Source organism: Octopus bimaculoides, chromosome 13 (genome assembly GCF_046866305.1).
Source record: "Octopus bimaculoides isolate indiv1 chromosome 13, ASM4686630v1, whole genome shotgun sequence".
Lineage (NCBI taxonomy): Eukaryota > Metazoa > Mollusca > Cephalopoda > Octopoda > Octopodidae > Octopus > Octopus bimaculoides.
This window is the reverse complement of record NC_142940.1, coordinates 63,481,708-63,504,406: the sequence shown is the minus strand read 5'-3', so window position 1 is coordinate 63,504,406 and position 22,699 is coordinate 63,481,708. Positions and strand designations below refer to the sequence as shown.

The window sequence follows — 22,699 nt, the reverse complement described above, 5'->3', positions numbered from 1 at the left end:
TGGAGAGGTTTTAGAAAGCGGACATAGTTGAGAAACCCAAATGAGATGCTTTACAATTTGGTGTACCACCAATGTTTTGCATTGAAATCTTGCTGGCAGACAATGCCTTTGATTTCCATTTCCCCCTGGGGTCATTTTTGAAATAAGCGATAAGAATAAATTGCTACAAGAAATGAATTTTTTATGAGAAGTAACACAATGCAGTTTATAGAGAAGTTGTATTCATTTGAAATTATCTCTGGACCTTTTGTCTGTTGTCCACTTAAAACTGGCTGAAGTGGATCCATCTGTCTGTCTCTTATCATTGTCCTTCAAGTCTGCAACACTAGAAACTTGCAGTGAAGTTCACTTTGGGAAATATACCATTTATGTTTGTTGGATTCAGGCATCTACAGATGTCTCTTATCATCATCCATTTTCCATGCTGGCATGGGTCGGACGGTTTGAGAGAAGCCGGTCAGTTGGAGAGCTGCCTGGGCTCCATGTATGTTTTGGCATGGTTTCTATGAATGGATGCCCTTCCTCATGCCAACCACTTTACAGAGTGTACTGGGTGCTTTTACGCAGTACCATTATGGGTGCTTTTATTTGGCACTGATACCCACAAGCCTGCAAGATTAGGAATGCTCAACTGAAGAGGGATGTAGGGGTCAAGCCTGTATGCAGGGGCAACCACATATTTACTTAGCTTGTCTTGTGTTCTCAAGCACAGCAAACCATAAATACTCCTGGCATAAACACTCCTGATGTATGTGTACCCTATCGTCGTCGTCGTCGTCGTCGTCGTCGGCGGCGGCGGCGGCGGCGGCTGCTGCTGCTGCTGCTTTCTATTCTGGTATGGGTTGGATGGTTTGACTGACAACTAGCAAGCTGGGCGGCTGCACCAGGCTCCAATCTAACCACATATATACAGATCTGTATGCATATACAGGAATATATCAACGTATGCCCTACGCAAGCTTACATTTGTGCATCCAAACACCACACACATGCATACTAACTCATACACACACCCATCTGCTTTCTCACACATAATGCCTCCTACACGTTTCTTTAAATTTTTACTTTTTACGCATTTTCTAAACACTGAATAAAATTTCATCTGCATTATCATGTGAGCTAAAATACTTTGGTTCATTTGTGAGTTGCCTTGCATAACTGTTGCTGTTGTTATTGATATAATCTGACTACTCTTGGCTATTTAGTCTTTTTATTTAATTTTATGGATGAAATGTTGTCTAGCCAAGTTTCCTCTGCTGTTGTTATTTTTACAATTTCTTTTTTTCTTTTCTCCAAAGTTGGGCCACCAAAGATATCAAGAGCCAGGGCCGACTCTCTATTGATAGTTTTGGCCATAAAAACATGAAAGTTACTGCAGGATTGGGCAGTTCTATGCTTGTCTCGAAAGGCGGTGTTGTGGGTGGAACTATTGATCTCCAGGACCTCCATACATACTGTAAGTAATGCCATTCTCTTCTTCTGGTCTGCATCCTGCATTTATGCCTTTCCTCCTCTCTGCCTGTGACCATCCTTCCAGCTGGTCTTTAAAATCAGTTCCTATACAGTGTGAAATAATGGTTTTGATTAGTCTCAAGAAGTCTGTGTGAAAGAGGTTGTAAAAAGAAGTGGCTATTTAATAAATAGCAGTTTGTGTAGAAAAAAAGCTGATGACTGTCTGAGATGAAGGTTTTTCTCTTTTATTTTTATTACTGTTCTGCAATAATTTTCCTGTGTCAGTGAGACTCTTGTGAATTTCTGCATTTGCATAGTGTTGGAGCCAGTATTTTCACAGTTGAATACCTGTCCTCACCATTTTTAAGCACTCAACTGTGAAAGTAATATTACCTGTGATTAGCCAGCCAGACTGAAGTAAATAAAGTAATAAATTTCATTGTCTAAGTTAATGAGGGGGGTTCTTAATGACCATTCAACCTGCTAGACATAGCAGTCAAATCTTCCTTAAATCCCATTGTACAGTTTAAAAAAAAAAACAATACCTGACATAATGTCTCAGATACACTATGTTTGAAATAAAGCTGGGATGGTCATGGATAGAACGCTTTTGATCTTAACTTGAGAGCAGTTCTGATACTGCAGTCAGACTTAACTACCACAATGACCATAACAAGATATTATCTCTTCACCTTTCAATAAGTTTCCCAGTACCATTCTCTTTGTTCTATTTATATTTGCCTTGATTCAAAATGAATTCACTTAAAATCCAATTGATTCTTTTTCAAACTTAAAATGCAGACATTGTTAGTAAAAATTACCCTCTGGGGAAATGAACACATTTTCTGACTGTGTTGCATACATTAAAAAGAAAAAAAAAAGTCAAAACAAAACAAACCAATTATTGTTCTAATTATTGTTTTGGTGGCCACCACCTCCAATTAGGTTTTACTGTGAGTTGTTTCACTTCAGAAATGTTATGAATAGATGTATTGTAGCTATTTTAGTTTATATTCACTTTTGTATTTTTATTACTTTCTTGTCCATGTTTGGCAACATACTTAACTCTAAAACTGGAGCTAAAATAGATTTTGTTACATTTTTGGCTGTAGTGTTGGGCCATTTATTAAACACATACACCATTGAAATTCACTTCTTTATCTCTTCTTTCAGTTAACAGAATCAAAGATATTGTCATATGTCTACAAAGCTAATTATTAAAAATAGACTTTCCCTTTACCGTCTCAAATTGCTTTGCACTTTGCTTTGTTAGCTGCAGTCAAAGAACATTGCAGCTCTGATGTTGATAAATATATATATTATATTTGCTTTCAGAATTAGAATTAAGTAGAACCGAACAGTGTTATAAGCTTTTTTTTTTCTTTTTTCTTTTTTTTTTCTTTTATACCTAATATGTGTTTTGTTGTATTTTGTGTTTGTGTGCCATGCTATACAACTTCTTTTACTATTATTATTATTATTTGTTTGTTATTTCTTCTTCTTGGTGTTTATCTGGTTATTGAAATTCATTTTCTGCATATAAAAGACATGTGATTCCCACAGAGTGTATGTGTGTGCATGCATACAGGCTTGCACATGTTTGTAGCCCCTGGTCTATAAGGAATCACTGTTAAGGTGCTTAAAATATCTGGAGTAGAATACAGCCCAGTCACCTGTAAAGTTAATCGGGTTATACAGGAGGGTGTTGAACCTGATGTCTGGTGCAGCAGCAGCATTATACTGAATAATTGTTACAAGGGGAAAGGAGGAGGTGCCTTAGTTTGAAGTGATTACAAAGTTATCAGCTTGCTGGAGCAGGTCATGAAAGTTATGGAAAGAGTTGGAGCTCAGTTTCTTAGGAAGAGAATTCGTCTCCACAAGATGCAGTTTGGTTTTGTGCCAGGGAGGGTGGTATTGATGCTCTTTTTCTAGTAAGACAATTGTAGGAGAAGTATTTAACTAAAAGTAAGCTGCTTTGCTTTGTTCAACCTAGAGAAAGCCTTTAAAAGGGTCTTTCACTTTGTGATTTGGTGGTCTCTGAGGTTGGTGAATGACTTGTTAGAGCTATGCAAGCCATGTTTCTGTTTGTGAGGTGAAAGTTAGCAATGTGTAGAGCAACGAATTTTGTGTAAGGTAAGTGTTTACCAGGGCTTGATTCTCAGTCTCTTTGTGTTCATCATAGCTCTACAGGCCATAACAAAGGAATTTAAGATGGGTTGCCCTTGGGATCTACTGTATGTTGATGGCCTTGATCTTTTAGCAGAATGTGTTGTAGAACTGGAGAAGAAATTCTAGCTATTGAAGCAAAACCTAGAATCAAAGAGCCTTGAAGTTAATTTAGCAAAACCCAAAGTTCTAGTAAACAGGGAAACCACCCTGCTCAACATGTAGAAGTTCTATGCAGAGTACCCAGTGCAAGTTATGGACACACACAAAGGGTGCAGTAGAATCTCTGGCAGCAGTCTAATGGAGAAAGTAGACTTTGTATGTGGCAGATGAACCAGGACAATAAGGATGAAGTGCAATATGGGAAATAGACTTTCAAGGAATAAAGAGGTTAACTAGTAAAGATAAATGTTTAAATATCTGGAGCTGCTGGTAATAAAGTTCTCATTTTTAGAGATGAACAAGTTTCTAGTGGCCTAATGGATAAATGTTGTTACATTTGGTTTAGAATTAAAGATTTGTAGTTCAAATCCAGATTATCCAGATTATTACTAAGTACGTATCTGACAATAAAACCGATGATGGAAATAAAACTGTTGAAAAAAAGAAAATTACAATCTCATCAGTAAGAAATATGTAAAAGTTAATTTTGTTATTGTAGTTTGATTAGTATTTAATTAGTAATTAATGATCGTGTTGCTTTACTTGTTTCTTTTGCTTCTTCAGTTACTGGATCCAGAACAAGGAAACCCTCCAGACCACCAATCTGGTCTCTCTCTGTTTGCTGCTGAGGCTCGCCTTGACTACATGGGTTCCAGTGTCCTGATGACCCGTATAAGCTCACTGAAGCTCCACTTCAGGGATGAGTGGCTTCTTGATGCCGACATGAAACCAGACATGCCATTGGCTACAAAACGGTAAGTGGACATTGTTTTATGAAAGCGTGAATTCTTTAAATTTAACAGATTAATGTTTGGTCACATCATCATCATCATCATCATCGTCGTCGTTTCACCTCCACTTTCCATGCTGGCATGGGTTGGACAATTTGACTGAGGACACCAATCTGATCTGGCAAGGTTTCTACAGCTGGATACCGTTTCTAACACCAACCACTCCAAGAGTGTAGTAGGTGCTTTTTATGTGCCACCAGCATGGGAGTCAGTCAGGCGGTACTGGCAATGACCATGCTCGTAAGGTGTTTTTAAGTGCCACTGGCACATGAGCCAGTCAGGCGGCACCTTTTCCCATATTTAATTCCACCCCATCCTTTTGTTATGTCTTCATATATTTAATAAGTTTGGACGTGTCAAAGAAACTGACAGAAGCTTTTGGTGCTCCCTGCTTTTAAATAATAGAAAAGTATCCTAGGCAAAGTGTTAATATAATGAATTGTTGTTCACTGATGAGAAGCTTGCCTCAATGCTGAGACCCGCCTCGGTCATGACTGACCATGGGATTGCACCTGGCACAAGTCCGGACAAGGTTGTTTATGGAAGACCAGCAGTTGCCCATGCATACCAGCCTCCCCTCTCCACGCCACCAGTGTTATCCAAGAGAAAGGCAAAGGGGCTGATGCTGCTTGGCACCTGTGGTGTTGCAACTCATTTCTACAGCTGAGTGAATTGGAGTAACATGAAATAAAGTGTCTTGCTCACTGGCACAATGTGCCACCAGGAATCAAACTCATGACCTTTGACCATGGTCAGAATACCCTAACCACTGAGTGACATGCCCCCACAAAGGTCATCTTAATGTATGAGTAATCACTTTCTTAATTTTTCCTCTTCACTTTTTACCTCTATTGATTGCTCGCATTACATTTTTGTTTTTTTATTTTGAGATAACATATTTTACTGTCAGATGCCTTGGTATAATCGATAAAGTATTTCTTAACATTTATATCAACAAGACACCTGCTCCTGTCCTTGTATCATAATTCCATATCTTGCAATATTGTGCCCCTCTCAGTTGAGAGCGTCTTGTCTTGTGGGTCCTTGGTGACCTCACCATTATTGGTGCCATGGAAAAAAAGCACCCAGTCCACACTCTGTAAAGGCGTTGGCACCAGGAAGAGTGTCCAGCTGTAGAAACCATGCCAAAGCAGGCATTGGAACTTGGTGCAATTCTCTGGCTGGTCTGTTCCTTTTGAATCATCCAACCCATGCCAGCATGGAAAATGGGACAGTAAAGGATGATGATGATGATCTGTTTCACATATGGTTCTTAGGTTTGCCAATCATTCACGAGTTTCCATTCCTCGTCTAAAACTAATTTGCAGTTGACATATTCATTAATTCTCGATGTCATTCTTTGTCGGATGACTTCTATCAGTAGCAATCACCCAACTCATTAGGCTTATTGTTTTAAACTCTGTGCAGTCCTGAGCTTTTGGTTTCTTTGGTAACGGAACAAAGATCGAACGAGAAATATTGGATTTGTAAATAGATAGGAGGAATTGGTGAAATAGTCTTTAGTGACTTGTTTGAGAGTTGCAGAACAATAACTGCAGTGGAATATGAGTCCGGTTTCAGCAGTCCAGTGTTATTCCCGTAATGGGATAGGCGTAGGGGAAACTCTGTAGAACAGAACTATGCAAAGGGTTTATAATAATAATGATAATAATAATAGTTCTGTTAAATATTAGCCATTTCTAATGTTGGAATAGTAATGCCAGTGATCTTTTACCTTCGACTTGTTTCAGTCATTAGACTGGCCATGCTGGGGCACAGCCTTGAACTTTTAATCAAACAAATTGACCACTGTACTCTTTTTTTAAGCCTGGTATTTATTCTATTAGTCTCTTTTGCTGAACCTCAGTCATGGGGATGTAAACTAACCATCACTTGTCAGGTGGTGGCAGGACACACATGGCTTTTTCCAGTTCCCTCCTATCAAATCCTCTCACACAGCTTTGGTCAGCCTGGTGCTATAGCAGAAGACACTTGCCCAAGGCGCCATGCAGTGGGACTGAACCCAGAACCATGTGGTTGGGAAGCCATGCCTGATGGTGAAGATTTCTGAAGAACCTCATCCTTTTTGGTATGAAGAGAGAGCTTAATTGATCCAATATTCTTGAGTGTATTATTGGTTGCTAGTCATCACCTGATGTGAGTTGGCTTCGAAAGCCTGGATTTGCAGAAAGCATAATACCTCAAATATGAAGTGTGAAGACTTAGAAGATCGATTGAAATCTGCCTTTTATCCATTTGTATTGATAATGGAAGAGAAATAATTTCGCTGCAGTGAGTTGTGTAGGCTGCAGACGAGTCATTGTTTTTATTGATATGAAATGTTGGTAGGCAGGGAAATAGGTTAATACATTTACAGAACTCTTGTTATACTTGTGTTTTATTTCGACACCATCTATGTAAACTGCAGCTGAATATAACACACACACACACACACACACACAGAGGTCTGAAGGCTTTGTAGTGTTTTTGCTGTTGCTACGAGAGGATATTTAGAACGGTGCAGTTTTTTCATTTTTTTTCTTCATAATATTTATGCAGATTCTAAGCTGCATATTGACACCAGTGGTTATGGCAGAAGGTGTTAGCATGATACCCAGTAATTATTGGTATAAATAGCATTATAAATACAAACAAAAATAAACAATAAACAGAGTTGCCATGCTTAAAGCCTTTTTGTGAGATTCTATCAGCTGTTCTGAAAGTTTAGCTGTCGGTGAAATTATCTCGAGTTTCTGGCTGGAGAAGGGTTAACTACCTTTCAAAATTAATACTCATCTAATTCTCTTGCAAATGTTAGTGTGTATCATGTTACTTAATACCTTATCAAATAACTTGTTTGCTGCAAAATTATTGTCTAAGTCAGCCAGCAGAGAGTAAAATAAAAAAAAAGCAAAAGAGAGAAAATACCTGACTGCCATTTGTTATTTGATTGAGTGAGGCTGATTGTTCATTTGAAGGCTAGCATTGTTTCTCAAAGAGAAATATGTTGAGTATATGGTCTGTGTTGTATTGTATTGCTTGTCAATGCGTTTAAAAATGGTTTGCATCCTAGTTGGTCAAATTGCTCTCTTCTCTCAGATGCTTATAATAGACTTTGACAATTGGTAGCTTGCACTACAAACCGATGACTGCCAGTTCTTGTGTTCCCTTAGAACACTGGTTCTCAACCGGGGGTCCATATGACCCTGGGGGTAAGTTGGAGGAGGGCATACTTGAGTTTGTTGTAAAAGTTTATGTGCAATAAGCTGTTTATGATCCTAATTATATATTTAATTAACATGTCCTTTCTATTGGAAGCACAAGGCCTCAAATTTGGGGGAAGGGATTAAGCCGATTACATTGCCCCCCCCCCCCTTCCCCCAATGTGTAACTGGTACTAATTTTATCATCCCCCTGAAAAGATGAAAGGCAAAGTCGACCTCAGCGGAATTTGAACTCAGAATGTAGTAGCAGATGAAATGCTGCTAAGCATCTCACCTGGCGTGCTAACGAGTCTGCCAGCTCCCCCCCCCCACCTTACTAATTTTTAAAACCATCTAATGGTTATGGAGATCCAGTAGAGTTGGAATGAAAGGAGTCTACAGGTAATAAAAATGGTTGAGAACTGCTGCCTTAGAAGGATATTCCATTAATGTCATTTATTGTGAAGAATGTTAGGGAACTGTTAATTTGGTGGTCATGTATCTGGAGTGGTAGGTACACTACAAAAACAAAACAACAATATCACAAGGCAAAGAGAATATTCCTATTTAGTGTTTACAAAGACTTGGACAATTCTTATATAAATAAATAGATGAAAAAATTGCTTTAACCACCATGCTTTTCCGTACTTACATGGACAGGATGGAATTTGTTTTGGTTGATGTTTCTATGGCCTGGTGCCCTTTCTGTTGCCAATCCTCACCTGGTATAAGTAAAGCAATATTTCTCCATGATGTGACAAAAATGGAGTAAATAGAAATTTCTTTAGTGACATTTCTTTCAATTCAGTAAGAACACCCCCTATTGCTGTGATATTGTCAGATGGTAATGGAACTATGTAGTATATTTTCTGTCTGTCTGTTTGTCTCTTTCTGCATCTCCCCCACCACCCTTCCACATCCATTTCAAACTCTGTTATGCTTGGTCCTTTATTTCTTGTCACTTCTATTTTCTTCCTGTTTGTGTGAGAAACCTTGCTGGCAACTTCCATTCCAAGGTTTATGAATAACTCTCACCCTCACCTCATCATCATCATCATCATCAATACTAAAAACTCTTACAATTTCAAATGCTTTCTTGCACATGTCATTCTCTTTGCTCCTCTTATCTGATTGAACCTTCAATGAATTTAGACAATGCTCGGTATTCCTAAGTTTAAAAGGAAATAATACAACTGGATTGGGTAGATTTTTTTTTTTTATTGATCCGATTTTGGAGACTGAGCTTTAATAAATGAAACTGTTGCAAGAAATTCACTCATTTCACCAAAGGGGTTTATTTTGATCTGGTGATAATAATTAGTTTCTTCTTCTTCTTAACTTGCAGAGTCTGTGTAAATAGATTAAGAAAAATTCATTTTCTCTACTATGTGAAAAGAATTTTTGGTTATAACACAATCTATATAAAGGAATGGCAACTGTATGTGATGATGATGATGATGCTGTATATGTTAAAGGAATGAGCTAACATTGGTGGCTATGAATTAATAAAGAAACAGAATATCCATTATTGTTTGTTTGGTTTTTCTCTTCAATCTAACATATTAACGTTGCTTCCCTGTTTCATTTTAAATCTGCTGGAAACCTTTAACCTTTGTTTCTCTCTCCATTCTTCCTTTTTGTTTAGTTTTCTGTGGTTATGTTCTGGTGAAGGCATTTTTGAAAACAATTGCTCTAATTTTTATTAGTCAGCCTCAAAGCTGGGAAAGTTGGTATTAATAGCAGTGCTGGACTAAAAACTTTAGATGGGTCTGCAAACTCAAATTGAGACAGGTTTTACTTTTTGGCCTTCTACTTCTCTTGAATAGATAAAAATGATTATCACAACAGTAACACATTAACCCTATAACACCCACCTATTGTCAATAATTGTTTATACATCAAACAAATGCTATGATTTTATGGGAAAAATGTGATGAAAGCTTTGACATACACACACTCTAAATATTGTCAATGTTGGAACAACATTATTGCAATTATAAAATCTAGCCATTTGTTGCAGAATTATTCACGGTTGAGTAATTTATCTGCTTTTACTGGTTGGTCATTGCACTGTGGCCATGCTGGGGTAGCATCTACAGGGATTTTAGATGTTCATATTTTACTTGTTTTATTGATGTCTATTTATTGCATGGTTAAGTTACCTTTTGTCATAATGAGACAGAATTCAACCCAGCTTTCTGCAAATATTGATACTTAAAAACCTAAAGGATTTGCAGCTGCAAATCTTATTTACAAGTCTATACCCTAGTTGTTGTGCAAGGAGATTAGAAGCACACAGCAATACTTGTGCCTGGTTGCAGTCTTGCATATATATATTTATAAAATGAATTAATGATATTTTACATCAGGCATTACTCTTTGCTCTTAAATGTGAAGGACCAATAATTAGAGTTTCCTTCAATATTGATAATTTAGGTGTTATAAGATAAAGGTAGCATCAATTGAAAATAATTGGTTATTGTAACAAAACTCACTCTGTATGTTGTGTAAAAATCTTATGCTCCATCTTAATAACAAATGTGTATATATATATATGTATATTCTTTTTTGGGTTTAGACCAGCAATATTGTTTGTCCATGGAACACTGGACTGGGATAAATTCCATATCATGATTTCACGGTCAACTACCCCAGACCTGTTAAAAATGGCTGCCAAATTAGAAGAGTTCTTCACCACCTATCTCACTAACAGCAAGAGGGTCCTTTCTGCTTTTGGACCAATTGGGGGATCAATGAAGAGCAAATCATCTACCAAACGCAAAAACTCAGAAGATTTGGGTACGTATATGACAAGATGTCCATTTTGATTGCAATCTAGATGTTGGTGTATATATTGAGATTTGGTTTTTACTGTTTGTGCCTCTCTGCGTTTCTTAGTCGGATGATGGGCTCCTGACTTGCCACGTCTAAGAAGTAGACATGAATACCATTTACAGAGTATTCATGATCTGTTTAAAATGCCACTGTTTTGGTGCACTAAAAAAATACCTTTCTTTACTTCTCGTAAAGATAAATTTTTTCTGGGTACTCTGCATAGAGAAGTTTTGTTCAGATAGACGTTGTCTTGCAGCTAAATTACTTGATGAATTTCGACTAATTTACAGTTTGGTTAAATTGCTCAAATTCTCTCATTACCAAGACGAACATGTCACTCCAAGCTGCAGTTTTTTTTTTTCTCTTGTTCATATTGACAAAGTCTTTGGTATCATTATTGCAGTATATATCAGATTAAATTAATTCACTGACCTGTCATTTTGAGCTTGCAGCCTAAATAAACTAGCATTAGTTTTCCAATAAATGGAAGCAAGTTTCAGGGGAAAAACAGTATAACTTCTTAGTTTTTATGCCATCGTTGGCTGAGAAACTTTCTGTGTAATCAAGAATTCTCAGAAAAAGAAAAAAAGAAAAAAAAGAGATATAAACAAAAATCTAGACACAACAAAAGACATCTCTTCTGAATTTTTATTTCACTTTACAAATGGAATGTTGTCATAAAAGCTGTACAAACATACGTGCGTATGTATATATATGTGCGAGAGGTGTGTATGTTTATGTATTGTTTGAATACTGGTGAGTTGAGAAGAATATTGCAGTGATGAAGGAATGAATGTGCCACGATAAATTAGGAAAAAGAAATAAGAACAACTGCCAAAGTTGTTGCTGTTGTTTTTTGAGGTTTATGTTCCTGGGTGTGCATGTACCTTTTTATATGGATGTATCATCATCATCATCATCGTTTAAAGTCTGCTTTCCATGCTGGCATGGGTTGGACGATATGTATGAATATGTCTGTCTGTCTGTATGTGTGTATATGTTGAATATTTGCATTTAATGTTCCTTGATATTTACTGAAAGCCCCCCCCATTCAATCTTTCACTTTCCCTCCCTCTCCCCACCCCTTCTCCTTGTCTTCCCTCCGTCTTTCTCTCTCTCTTTTCCTTCGTACTCTATTCTTTTTCTCCTCTTCTCCTTTCTTCTTTATTTCCCCTTCTCCCCATCACCCCACTTTGTAAATCTCTCCTTTTCTATTCACTCTCTTAAATACCACCCCTTTTTCTCTGTTCTCTCTCTCTCTCTCCCCCCACCTCTCCTTCTTATTCTTTCTGTTCTTTTCCCCCCTCCACATTTCCCCTCCTGTCTGCCTCTCTCCTCCCCCTCACACATGACATGCATATCTGCCAGAACTGTATTAATGTCAATCCAATCTCTACTGGTTGTTAGCGCACTTCTGTTTCACTTTGTCACCATTTAAGTGGATTACCCGTTTAGACTAATCTTATCTGTTGGCAGTAATATTCAATTTCCTGCACACTTCTCTGTACACAACATTGTTACCATCAACTCAAATGCCAGCACCCCCCATTCAACTCTCCCCCACCCCACCCACATCTTTCTACTGTTTTATTATAAATGTAATCTTCAGGAAATTACTTGTAAAAACACACAACAAATAATTTGTTACATTGCGTGTGTGTTTGTGTATATATGAGCGTATGTATGTGTTTGCATCTCAGGCTGACCCAAGCCTGGTGAATAACAGGGGGTAGATACAGAAAATGTGGAAGCTCATGGGATGGATTGTAATTTGAAGGCCTGCTTTGTTGTGTTTTGTCATTCTGTTTGAGAATCCTGTTAAGAATACACATGTCTGTGCATTAATCAGTCACTGTGCACATGAGTATATATGGACGTGTGTGTGTGTGTGTGTGTATATATATATATATATATATATATATAAAATGTGGTTTTGGAGGGATATATTATTTGGTCGGATACCATGGTGGCTCTCAGTTAAGTTCCAGTTTATGGCTAGCTACATCAATCAGTATTACTATTCGTTGCCAGTCACAAGTATATATATCATTGTCATCATTTTAATGTAACCCCTTGCATTTCTATTGCTGGATGCTTTTCCTGTTGCCAACCCTCTCCTGTTTCCAAGACATGGTTTGATGGAAAATTGGAAATGGTCAATACTTGTATGATGATGACACTTGTTACTAACACATGATGTCAAGTAACATGCACACAAAACACACACCTCACACCACAAACAACCTCGCCCCTATACACATATGATGAGCTTCTTTCAGTTTCTGTCTACCAAAAAATATCTTGTGTCATTACATTCTGAAATTCATTTAGCTTTTCACCCTCGCAACCCCAGTAAAATAAATATGGGGAACAATACAACCAACTGAATGTTTTATAGCAATGCCACATCAAATGGTAGAAATCAATAGTATAGAATCACTCAAGTTGTCAATTATCTATTGCTCTCGTTACTTAGAACGATTGGATATGTTTTGTATGGTACATGTTTATGACTGGAAGGAGTGATCGAGTGATGTGACTGTATTGTGGTATACCACACTATTCTGTAGACTGACAGCCTCATTATTTGGACATTAACCAGTGTCTGAGATAGTCTACTGCAACTAAAATATACTTTTGCAAGCAGTTGCAAATGAGATGAATTTCACCATTCTGCACCAAGAATCCCTGTCTTCCATTACTTTGGTACATTCTCAGTTTCATGTTACATGTCTGTACCAATAAATTGTAGGTTGTTGAGTGGTGGTTTTTATGCTCTCTTATGGTGTGGAAATCTAAAATTTAACATCTGGTATGGCTTGGTATTTAGCACAATAGCTGAGGTTGGCTTTGCCTTTCATCCTTTCAGGGTCAATTAAATAAGTACCAGATGTACCAGTTTTGCACTGGGGTCGAAGTAATCAACTTAATCCTTTTGACTGACCTTGTTTGTCCCCCTGTGGACTATAAAGAAATTTTAAAAAATAGCAGTGGCTAGCAAAACCTACTTGTTATTAAGCAACAGTAATAGAGATGAGTGAAATATGTCTGTAAATCTCTTTGTTCTTGTACTCATGTCATGTGATGGTTTGAGCCCCCATGAGACGCCTGTTGTATATACTATCATAGTGATGTTGATATTCTCTTCTTTGAAGTCCAGGATTTGGCTCCATAGAGAAGAATTCTGTGAAGAAGGCCAACCTTGTTGAGAATTTACAAAAAAACAAAAGACGAAGATGGTGTGTAAACAACAAACAGATGTATTAGTTTAACTCTCAGGTCTTCTTTGGTGTTACAAATCTTTGTTTTGGTAGTTTTTTTTTTATACACAATTGCCATGATTCATGTTTATGCAGTTAATATTACAAATTCCTTTAATAATGGTATGTGTTTATGTTGCGACTTAAGAATGAAATTTATCCCTGTCGTTTAATCAATGTTGGTTTACTAACTTGAAAATTTTGTATGAAAATATCCTTAAACCTAAAATTTAAACTAAATGCCAAATAAGGGAAATCTTGAAGTCATGTTTTCTTTTTTTTATTTTATTACTTACTGTTTTAATATTCTTGTTGTAGGAGTAAGCTACAGTTCAGTTTGGCATCATCGACATTGGCAGAAAGTCTTGGTTGTTGCTGCTGGATGTAGTTTTTCCATGTTGCCATCACCTTTACCAAAGGAAGGTACTATTTTGGGAGGAACGGTTACACTTAAAGGCAACAATCTTTCTCTTGCCTGTTTCCATGGCTTCAACTTCCGTTCAAAGTCTTGGGCCATCTTCACCATTAACGAACCTGACATCATATTTGCTACAGAAGCCCAGAAGAGTGCTGAAGGAGGTGAGTGGAAACTTCTTTTTACCAATTTCAAGAACTAAGAAAAAACAGGTTTGAAGTAGATAGGTTTTCTTAATTTGTTCTGTATGATTAGTCCGTAATACATCCATCCATTTGTCATCTCCAGCCGCTATTCCTGGGAGGGCGAGGAGGGTGGGGATAGAGTCATCAGGCTCCTCCTCCTCCTCCATTAGGGTCCTGCCAGAAGCAACTGTCATCAAACTTTCTGGCTGGATTCCCAATTTTGACCAATTGAAACTCTGGCTGGCATTAATTTGTCCATGGCAGAATTTTCTTTTTTTTATTTATCTCTCCCTGACTCCTGTAATCTCTTTCTCTTGGTTGCACTCATGCACCCCACTCTCAAACCTCCCTTCTTTTCCAATTTACATTCGGGTATGGTTACTTGCTCCCTCACATTCTATAATGAAAGGTCTGTCTGAAATGTCACAAAACCAGCTTTTTTGGTCTCCAAGTTGTGACACGACAGACTGCTAGCCAAAAGCTTTTTTTTTTTTTTTTTTACATAGTGTATTTGGGATGAGTTTTACTGAAACATTACCAGGTGGTTTGTTGACTTGGAGTTCTGTATGGAGGTTTTCTTGGAGAAGATTTACCACTCATCAGCAAACAGAATTATACAGTCCTGATGACCCAAGGAAAGGGCCTACATGTGCTTCCTTGAATCATTAGAAATGATAGCTAAATCTTTCAAATTTTAAAAAAGGAAGGGACACATTTGATGATAGAGTCCCTGAAATAAGGGCCATGCAACTGAGATTTTTTGGTTGTATAATGAGGAAAGAAGGCCTGGAGAATTTAATGACGTCCAGAAAGATTGAAAGGAAAAGAAGCAGAGAAAGGGGGAGGATGATATGGATGTCTGGCTCGACGAACTGGTCGGCAGAAAGGAACATTAAGCATCAAGGAGTTGAACTGTTACAGAAATCAAAGAACAGAGAACTGTGGAAGGACATAATTACCTAAGTCCTATGTTCTGAATATGGCATCTAAGGAGAGAGAAATAGAGAGAGAGAGTCCCTGAAAAGTAAAAAAGACTGGATGGTCTTGAGTCTACTCGATCAAGGCCAACCTTGGGCTAAACAGCAACAGTTGAACCCAATGTACCTTGGAGATCTGAGAGATGATTAATTTCAAATAGAAATCCAATTATCTTTCAGCAAGTGTAATAAAGGTAAACATTTGACCAATTTGCAGGCATTCATTTACAAATGGCTGTCTGAGATAATAAACACTGGCTAATTGTGTTTTATTGATTGGCTTCAATTGTCATATAATTATGGGGAAATAATGAACAAAGACAGGAGGTCACACAGTTTAGAGAGGGCAGGGAGGGGACAGGGGATTATATATGGAGCCTCGAACTTATTTTATTAACAGTAAAAGAATGGAAACAGTGGATCATGGTGGGATTTCAACTCGGAACATCAGCATCAGCATCATTGACATCTTTGTTATGGGAATTTTATTTTATTTCTTTTGTTTTATAAACCAATTGTTTGTTTGTTCATCTGAAAGAACCCTGTTAATAAGGACATGGGCATTGTGATGCAGCTGGGTCCAGAAGTCCTTCTTTAGTCTGCTTCCCTCTCATACTGGCCTCTTCTATAAGCCTCTGTTTCTAGGATTACTTTCAAAGAAGCCACACCCACCTTACCATTTTCTTTTCAAAATGGACGATTGCTCATAAGGAAAGATGAATGAGTATTAAAGATTTTGAATGGTTTTTGCTTTAGTTGGTTATTATATCACTGTCTTGGATCTCCTGCAGGATGCATTCCTTTCTGCACTTCATCATTTACAAAAATGAATGTTCCAGTTGATCCAATCAAAGGAACATCCTGCTTGTGAAATTAACATGCAAGTGGCTGAGTACTCCACAGACACACGTACCTTAACATTCTCACGGAGATGTAACATGACACAGAATGTGACACAGCTGGCCCTTTGAAACACAGGCACTATTCATTTTTTCCAGCTGAATGGACTGGAACAACATGAAATAATGTGTCTTGCTCAAGGACACAATGCACAGCTAGGAATTGAACCCATAGCCTTACGACTATGAACCAAATACCTCAACCATGAAGCCACACTCTTTCACTAGGATGTTAAATAAAAAGTTGAAAACCCACACACATCAAAAATTAAATCTATAAATATCAAAATCAATAGATATCAAAACTGCTGACACCATATAAGTAAATTCCCAGTTCGACTAATCAATACAGATAGGTATGTGTATGTAATCAGTCATAATTAATGTTTGTAGAATTAGCGGCAAAGGAAAAGATCTTAGAGAAACTGAAAGCTAAGGAGAGAGGACGTTATTGCAAATTTTAATATTCGAATAAGTCGATTGATTTTGAAAGTGTGATAGATATTCTATGAAGGTAAGTGGCAATGCCAGCAGACATTTTGGCAAAGTCATGTTTTATATGGAGGTAATTAAATTGCCAAAGGTAAACAGGAAGAGTTTGCAGTCTTTTGTTTCTTTTACTGGTTTCAGTCATTGGAATATGGCCATGCTGGGGTACTGCCTTGACAGGTTCAGTTGAACAAATCCACCCCAGTACTAATCCTAGTGGTGTTTTCTGCCAATCTGCCATGTTATGAGGATGTAAACACACCAACATCAGTTGTCAAGCGATGGTGGGGAAACAGACACACACACATACACACACACACACACACATATATGACAGGCTTCTTTCAGTTTCCATCTACCAAATCCACTCACAAGGCTTCGGTCAGCCCGTGGTTATAGTAGAAGACACTTGCCCAAGGTGCCACGCAGTGCGACTGAACCCAGAACCATGTGGTTGGTAAGCAAACCACTTACCACACAGCCATTTTTAATTGAATATGCGTTTGTATGACTATGTATATATGAAAGCAGCTAATGATGTGTTAGAATAAACTGTAATTGTCAGTATGTGAGCTAACATCAGTTTCTCATAAACACTGTTTAGTAGCAAAAATGTTTACAAGTTAAGAAGGAAACCAGTTTATGTATTTTGTGAGTCTTAAAAGATTCAGAAAATTTCCATGATGTTCAAATATTATTGCAACAACGCAATTAAAATATAGTTTCTTTTTAGATGGGAGACTGTGTTATTGGGAAGAAAATACATGATTATATATTTTTAACTTTGTGAGATAACAGGGTAACACTTTCAGCAGAAGTTAGGAAGATAAAGTGGGGGAGGTGAGATAAAATAAAATAAAATAAAACAAGATTAAGTAAAAAGTTAAAAATAGTAGAGTACAAGGGGATATGTGGAGCTTTAATTTTTGTGAAAGATTTAGGGATATAAAAGTTTTAAAGGTTCACGGATGTAAGACATTAAGAATATATAAAAGGTTTGTGGATATAGAAGTAGATGTAGACATAGGCAGGTAAAGACAGACAGACAGAAGGGCAGGTCAATAGATAGACAGACAGATAAATTAATAGTTTACCTTACTCGTGGCATGTGACATATAGAGAGCCTTGTTGCTGGGTGTTACTTTATCTTGTTAGTGCTTTCAAATCTATCGTTGTTTATCAGAAATCGTTTGTTTTTTTTGTTCTTATTTGATGATGCCTATTGCTGGTACTGATTAAAGATCCTGGAAGCAGTAGATGTGTTTCCTCATTACAGTGGTTCAGGCTTGGTGTCTTCTTCTGAATGAAGTATTCCTCTGTGATTCTGAGGTTAATGTGTTCATCCCCATCGCTAGTATATGGTTGGAGAAATCCCCACCATAGTGCTGGTCATGTTGGATCATGGCACTGGGTGGCTTATTGCAACTGGATGGATGGGAAACTTACTTGATTATTGTAATTCTATACTTGCATGGGTCAAACAGAATTCATTGAGACAAATTTTCTGTGGTTGGGTTCCTTTCCTGTTGCCAACCCTTGCCCACTTTCAAGCAATTTCCCCATTGCTGGTCATATTTTTATGAAAGATCGGAAATGTCAGACATTCCTAGTATGGCAATAATGCTTGTTTCTACAATTATCGTGCAACAATTTAAAGACCCTAATCCACTACACACACACACAATGGATTTTTTTTCAGTTTCTGTCTATCAAATCTCCTCATTTGTCCAAGGTGCCATGCATTGGGGCTGAACCTAAAACCAACTGAAAATAAATATTGTTAGGTATTTAGTCCACTCCTCTGAACCAGAGGATTGCATCTATGGCTAGCCAAACATCAATATAGAGGCTTCCTGCTTGCCATAGGATGTACAGGTGTTGGGTATAGTGAGCTAATGCAGTTATTTCTCTCCAAGGCATTCCATATCTTCTGCATAACTAATTCTTTTTTGCTTTCAAATTATTTCCCAGGAACTTGTATTGTACAAGACCTCACCTTCCGTGTTGGACACGACACCACTCAACACATCAGCGAAAAGAATATGGCAACTATTTGCAAGTTATCTCGTGGCCATTATATGCCACCCCCTTTTACCAGTGTTCGGGAATGGTTTCACTATGCTTTTGCATCAGCAGAAATTAAAGGTAAGTTGTTTTTGTTGTATCATCTGGCAGACGATTCGACTAAATTGGTTAACATCTTTATTTCTTGTGGATCTTGGGTTTTGTTTCTTTCATTTCACTTCTATCTGAAAATACCTGGACAGAAGTCGATTAACTCCAAATCTGTCCTAATCAGGTAGACTTATGATCAAAGGTGTTTCAACCATGACCATCATGTCTTTCTGTATACCAGAAACTATAAAGAAAATAGTGATTCGAGGGAGATTTGGCTGCTATTTTATGTGGTCAAATTCTCTATTTCCTTCATTATTTCAACTTCCACGGTATTTTAGGGGAGTGTAAAGTGAGGTGGGTTTGATACAAAATTCAAAATCCTTCACAGAAGAGGACATGGGATTTTTGTGATTTCATGTCTTTTGCCAGAATATTAATCATGTGAAGGAGTTAAAATCAGAACCATTGATAATTAAAATTGGGGCCTGAAATTGAAGGCCAAGCTCTCACCTACCCCCTTCCCTCTCCTCTGCAACATTTTCACATTCGTTACTTCATATATTTTCTTCTAACCCCCCCCCCCCCCAAGATTACACCTTCATTGATTTGGCACATTACCAAACTACCTTTTACTGTTTTCACTCTTATGTAAACAGTAACACTGATGGTATCTGTTCACACACACACACACACACACACACACACACACACACACACACACACACATCAGTTGATCCTTTCTGCTGTGCTATATATACAACATTTTGGTTGTGTAGATACCAAGTTTGTTGGGTAATCTACCTAAATGTATCTCGGCTACCAATCTTTTACAGGTGACACAGAATTACTTTGCATGATTTCTTTATATTCTAAAACAAGGTCTATCTCAAATGTTTGGAATTTCGCTACAGATGAGTACAGGATACTGTTGTTTCAGCTGCTGTGCTTTTTCTTTCTTTTTCTTTGTATGTATGTGTGTGTATGTGTATGGAGTCCTAGAAATAGTAGCCAGATCTCCATTTATGCTGTAAAACTTCTATACCATATGCACAGTATTCCTGTGATTGGTTGATAGCGGTGGGGGTTCACTACCGCTTTGATTATAACTCTGAATCTCTCCATGCGATATTAATATTTATTGGTACATTTTGAGATTAAGTCTTTGTTTTCATTGCATTCTGAATTGTTCCATTAAATTGAAATGTTTTTTTTTTCTGCCAAAGAAAGTTCACATCTTTTGGCACCTGTCACATAAACTTTGGCCTGGTCAGTGTGATACAATTCTACTTCTATATTAGTTTTTGCAGAAATAATATAGAATGTGTCAATATTTTTTAGTTTGAGTGAAAATGATATTGAAGTAAATGGTCCTTCACTAATCCTGCCAAAGCTTAGAATGAAAGTGCCAAAATATATAAACTTTTCTTGGCTGAATTATATCTGAATTCATAAATGTTTTCAAGCCAACAGAAAATGTTCTCAAAATGTGAGCACAAAAATAACTCTTGTATGCTATTAGATTAGTAATATCCCCACTTAAATGTGAATGTTCTGTCAGAAGTAACTTTACTGCAGTAATTACCATATTAATACTACCTCTCTTGCTAATAGATATTTTTTAACAAGCTCTTTTTGATTAAAGTTCGACTAGCAGCCAGTATTTGGTGAGCTGACAGAATCGTTGGCATGTTGGGTAAAATGCTTAGTAGCATTTTGTCCAAAGTTACATTCTGGGTTCAGATGCCACCAGGGGTCGATTTCCTTTTGGGATTGATAAAATAAGTACCAGCTGGGCACTGGGATCGATTGTCATCATCATTCCTGAGATTACTGATCCTGTGCCAAAATTCAAAACCTGTATTTATTGAGCCAGTCAGAAAACATTTTCAAAAGGCATGTCAAAAAGTGAACCATTAAAAGATTTCTGACATCCATTGAGCAAATGTGGAAGACTTCTTCCAATAAAACCTTTGAAGCAGCAAAGATTTAACACTGAATTCCTGTCGGTTTGAGATATTGAAATACTTTAAGGCTTTCATATTTGAATAACCACTTCATACATGTGTGTGTCTATGAAGACATGTGGCTTAGAATTTAGTGTTGCACTCACAGTTGCAAGGTCGTGGTTTCAATTCTTGGACTGGGTGTTGCATTGTGTTCTTGTGCAAAACACTACATTTAATTTCATGTTGCTTTGGCATCTGACATGTGGCACACAGTGTACCTCTACATGCAGCATTGATGTGATGGAGGCAGTGATCAAATGTGCAGCACCAACATTTGACCACAAGTGTTCCACAGAAGTTGCTGAACCTTCATCTGTCATCTGCAACAGGAAAGTACACCATGTGGGGGTGTGGGTGTGTGTGTGTGTCGTTACCATTATGCAAAAGTGTCATAAATCCAAAACGCTGCTTTTTCAGAAAATGAAAAAAATAGTTTCACCATTCCATTTTTTTTTTATATTAGCAACAGTTTCCGCTTAACAATAATACTTTGTTTGGTGCATAAAATCGTAACTCCCTGCATGTATGATATTTTCAGCTAGAAATAGTTTTTCAAAACTGTCGTATGTGGGACTTACTACACTTCTAAGTAATGCTAAACCATTGTACTACACTTTGACAATTTTCATATCTTGGCATCTGAAGCAGCTAGAGATATGATAGTTTGACCAAAAGAACTGGCTATTGCAAGCAAAATGAAATATTGAAAAAAAACTGTGTTTGGCCAAATTTGGACACATGACAGTTTAACATAATAGCAACGATATATATGTGTATATATATATATATATATATATATATATATATATATATATATATATATATATATATACCTATGCAATTTTGTGTAGCATGCCATCTCTTGTAATGGTAAAACAAAGTGCTACAGCCTTTCCATTTGAATGTACTCTTCCCTAGCATCCTTCTGTCAACCAATGTTAGATGTCTTTTTATTTAAAAAATAATTATCAGTGATAGAAGCAGTTTTAATACCAAAACATATTTATCCCCACTTAAAAGTGGACGTTGAGTTGGAACACAGAATACTGCATTATTTTCTATGAGAGAACCTCTCAAATTGACTTGTGGTACATATAAGCACTCATGTCTATATTGCTAGCAGGAGATAATCAACTTCTACCATCGCTGGAGCTACTGGATCACATGATTTCATCCTTCCTTAGCCTTGTCATTGGTCGCCATCCATGGCTGTAGATAGCAGAGATTTCTCTGTCAGCGATATATATAGTCTCAGTGCCTTTTCAAGCATGGGTGTGTTACAAAGAGCCAGTGGGGTTACAAATAGAGAAAATAATTAACCAAAGATAGTGGATTGGCAAAAGTCATTGATGTATCTTAACATACTGTGTTCAAATCCTGCTGATGTCAACTTTATCTTTCATTCTGCTGGGGTTGATAAAATAAAGTAGCAGTCAAATATTGGGCTCAGTTTAATTGATTAAACCTGTCCCCTTAAAAAGAGTTGAGGTAAGGTTTTTAAGTGAACTGAGTCTGCAACCTGGTTATTGTTGTTGTAGTTGTTGTTTAACCCCAGGTCAGATTTAATTGAGCAGATCATATGGAAACCTGCCCCAGTTTTGATCATACAGTCTCCTCTATGATGGTAGGGAGATTTGACTGCTATTTCTAGCAAGTCATTTATTTGTATTGAGACTCCCTTGCTGGCTGGTTTGCAGCCTGGTTTTAATGCATGATTAAGACTATAAATGACTTTAAACTG

General features: G+C 37.3%; 1 protein-coding gene across 2 annotated transcripts in view; it reads left to right on the top strand.

The window, feature by feature from the left end:
• The window catches only part of LOC106884293 (bridge-like lipid transfer protein family member 1), a 208,567-nt gene that overhangs the window by 168,897 nt on the left and 16,971 nt on the right, over nucleotides 1-22,699 (top strand). Inside the window, exons 56-61 of one of the 2 annotated variants that reach the window (XM_089361980.1) lie at nucleotides 1,299-1,456; nucleotides 2,801-2,814; nucleotides 4,345-4,535; nucleotides 10,353-10,573; nucleotides 14,188-14,448; nucleotides 18,806-18,979. In XM_089361980.1, the coding sequence (XP_089218106.1) occupies nucleotides 1,299-1,456; nucleotides 2,801-2,814; nucleotides 4,345-4,535; nucleotides 10,353-10,573; nucleotides 14,188-14,448; nucleotides 18,806-18,979 (1,019 nt within the window). Of the gene's footprint in view, nucleotides 1-1,298; nucleotides 1,518-2,800; nucleotides 2,815-4,344; nucleotides 4,536-10,352; nucleotides 10,574-14,187; nucleotides 14,449-18,805; nucleotides 18,980-22,699 lie in introns of those variants that run through there. The other variant, XM_089361979.1, reaches the window with a different exon arrangement.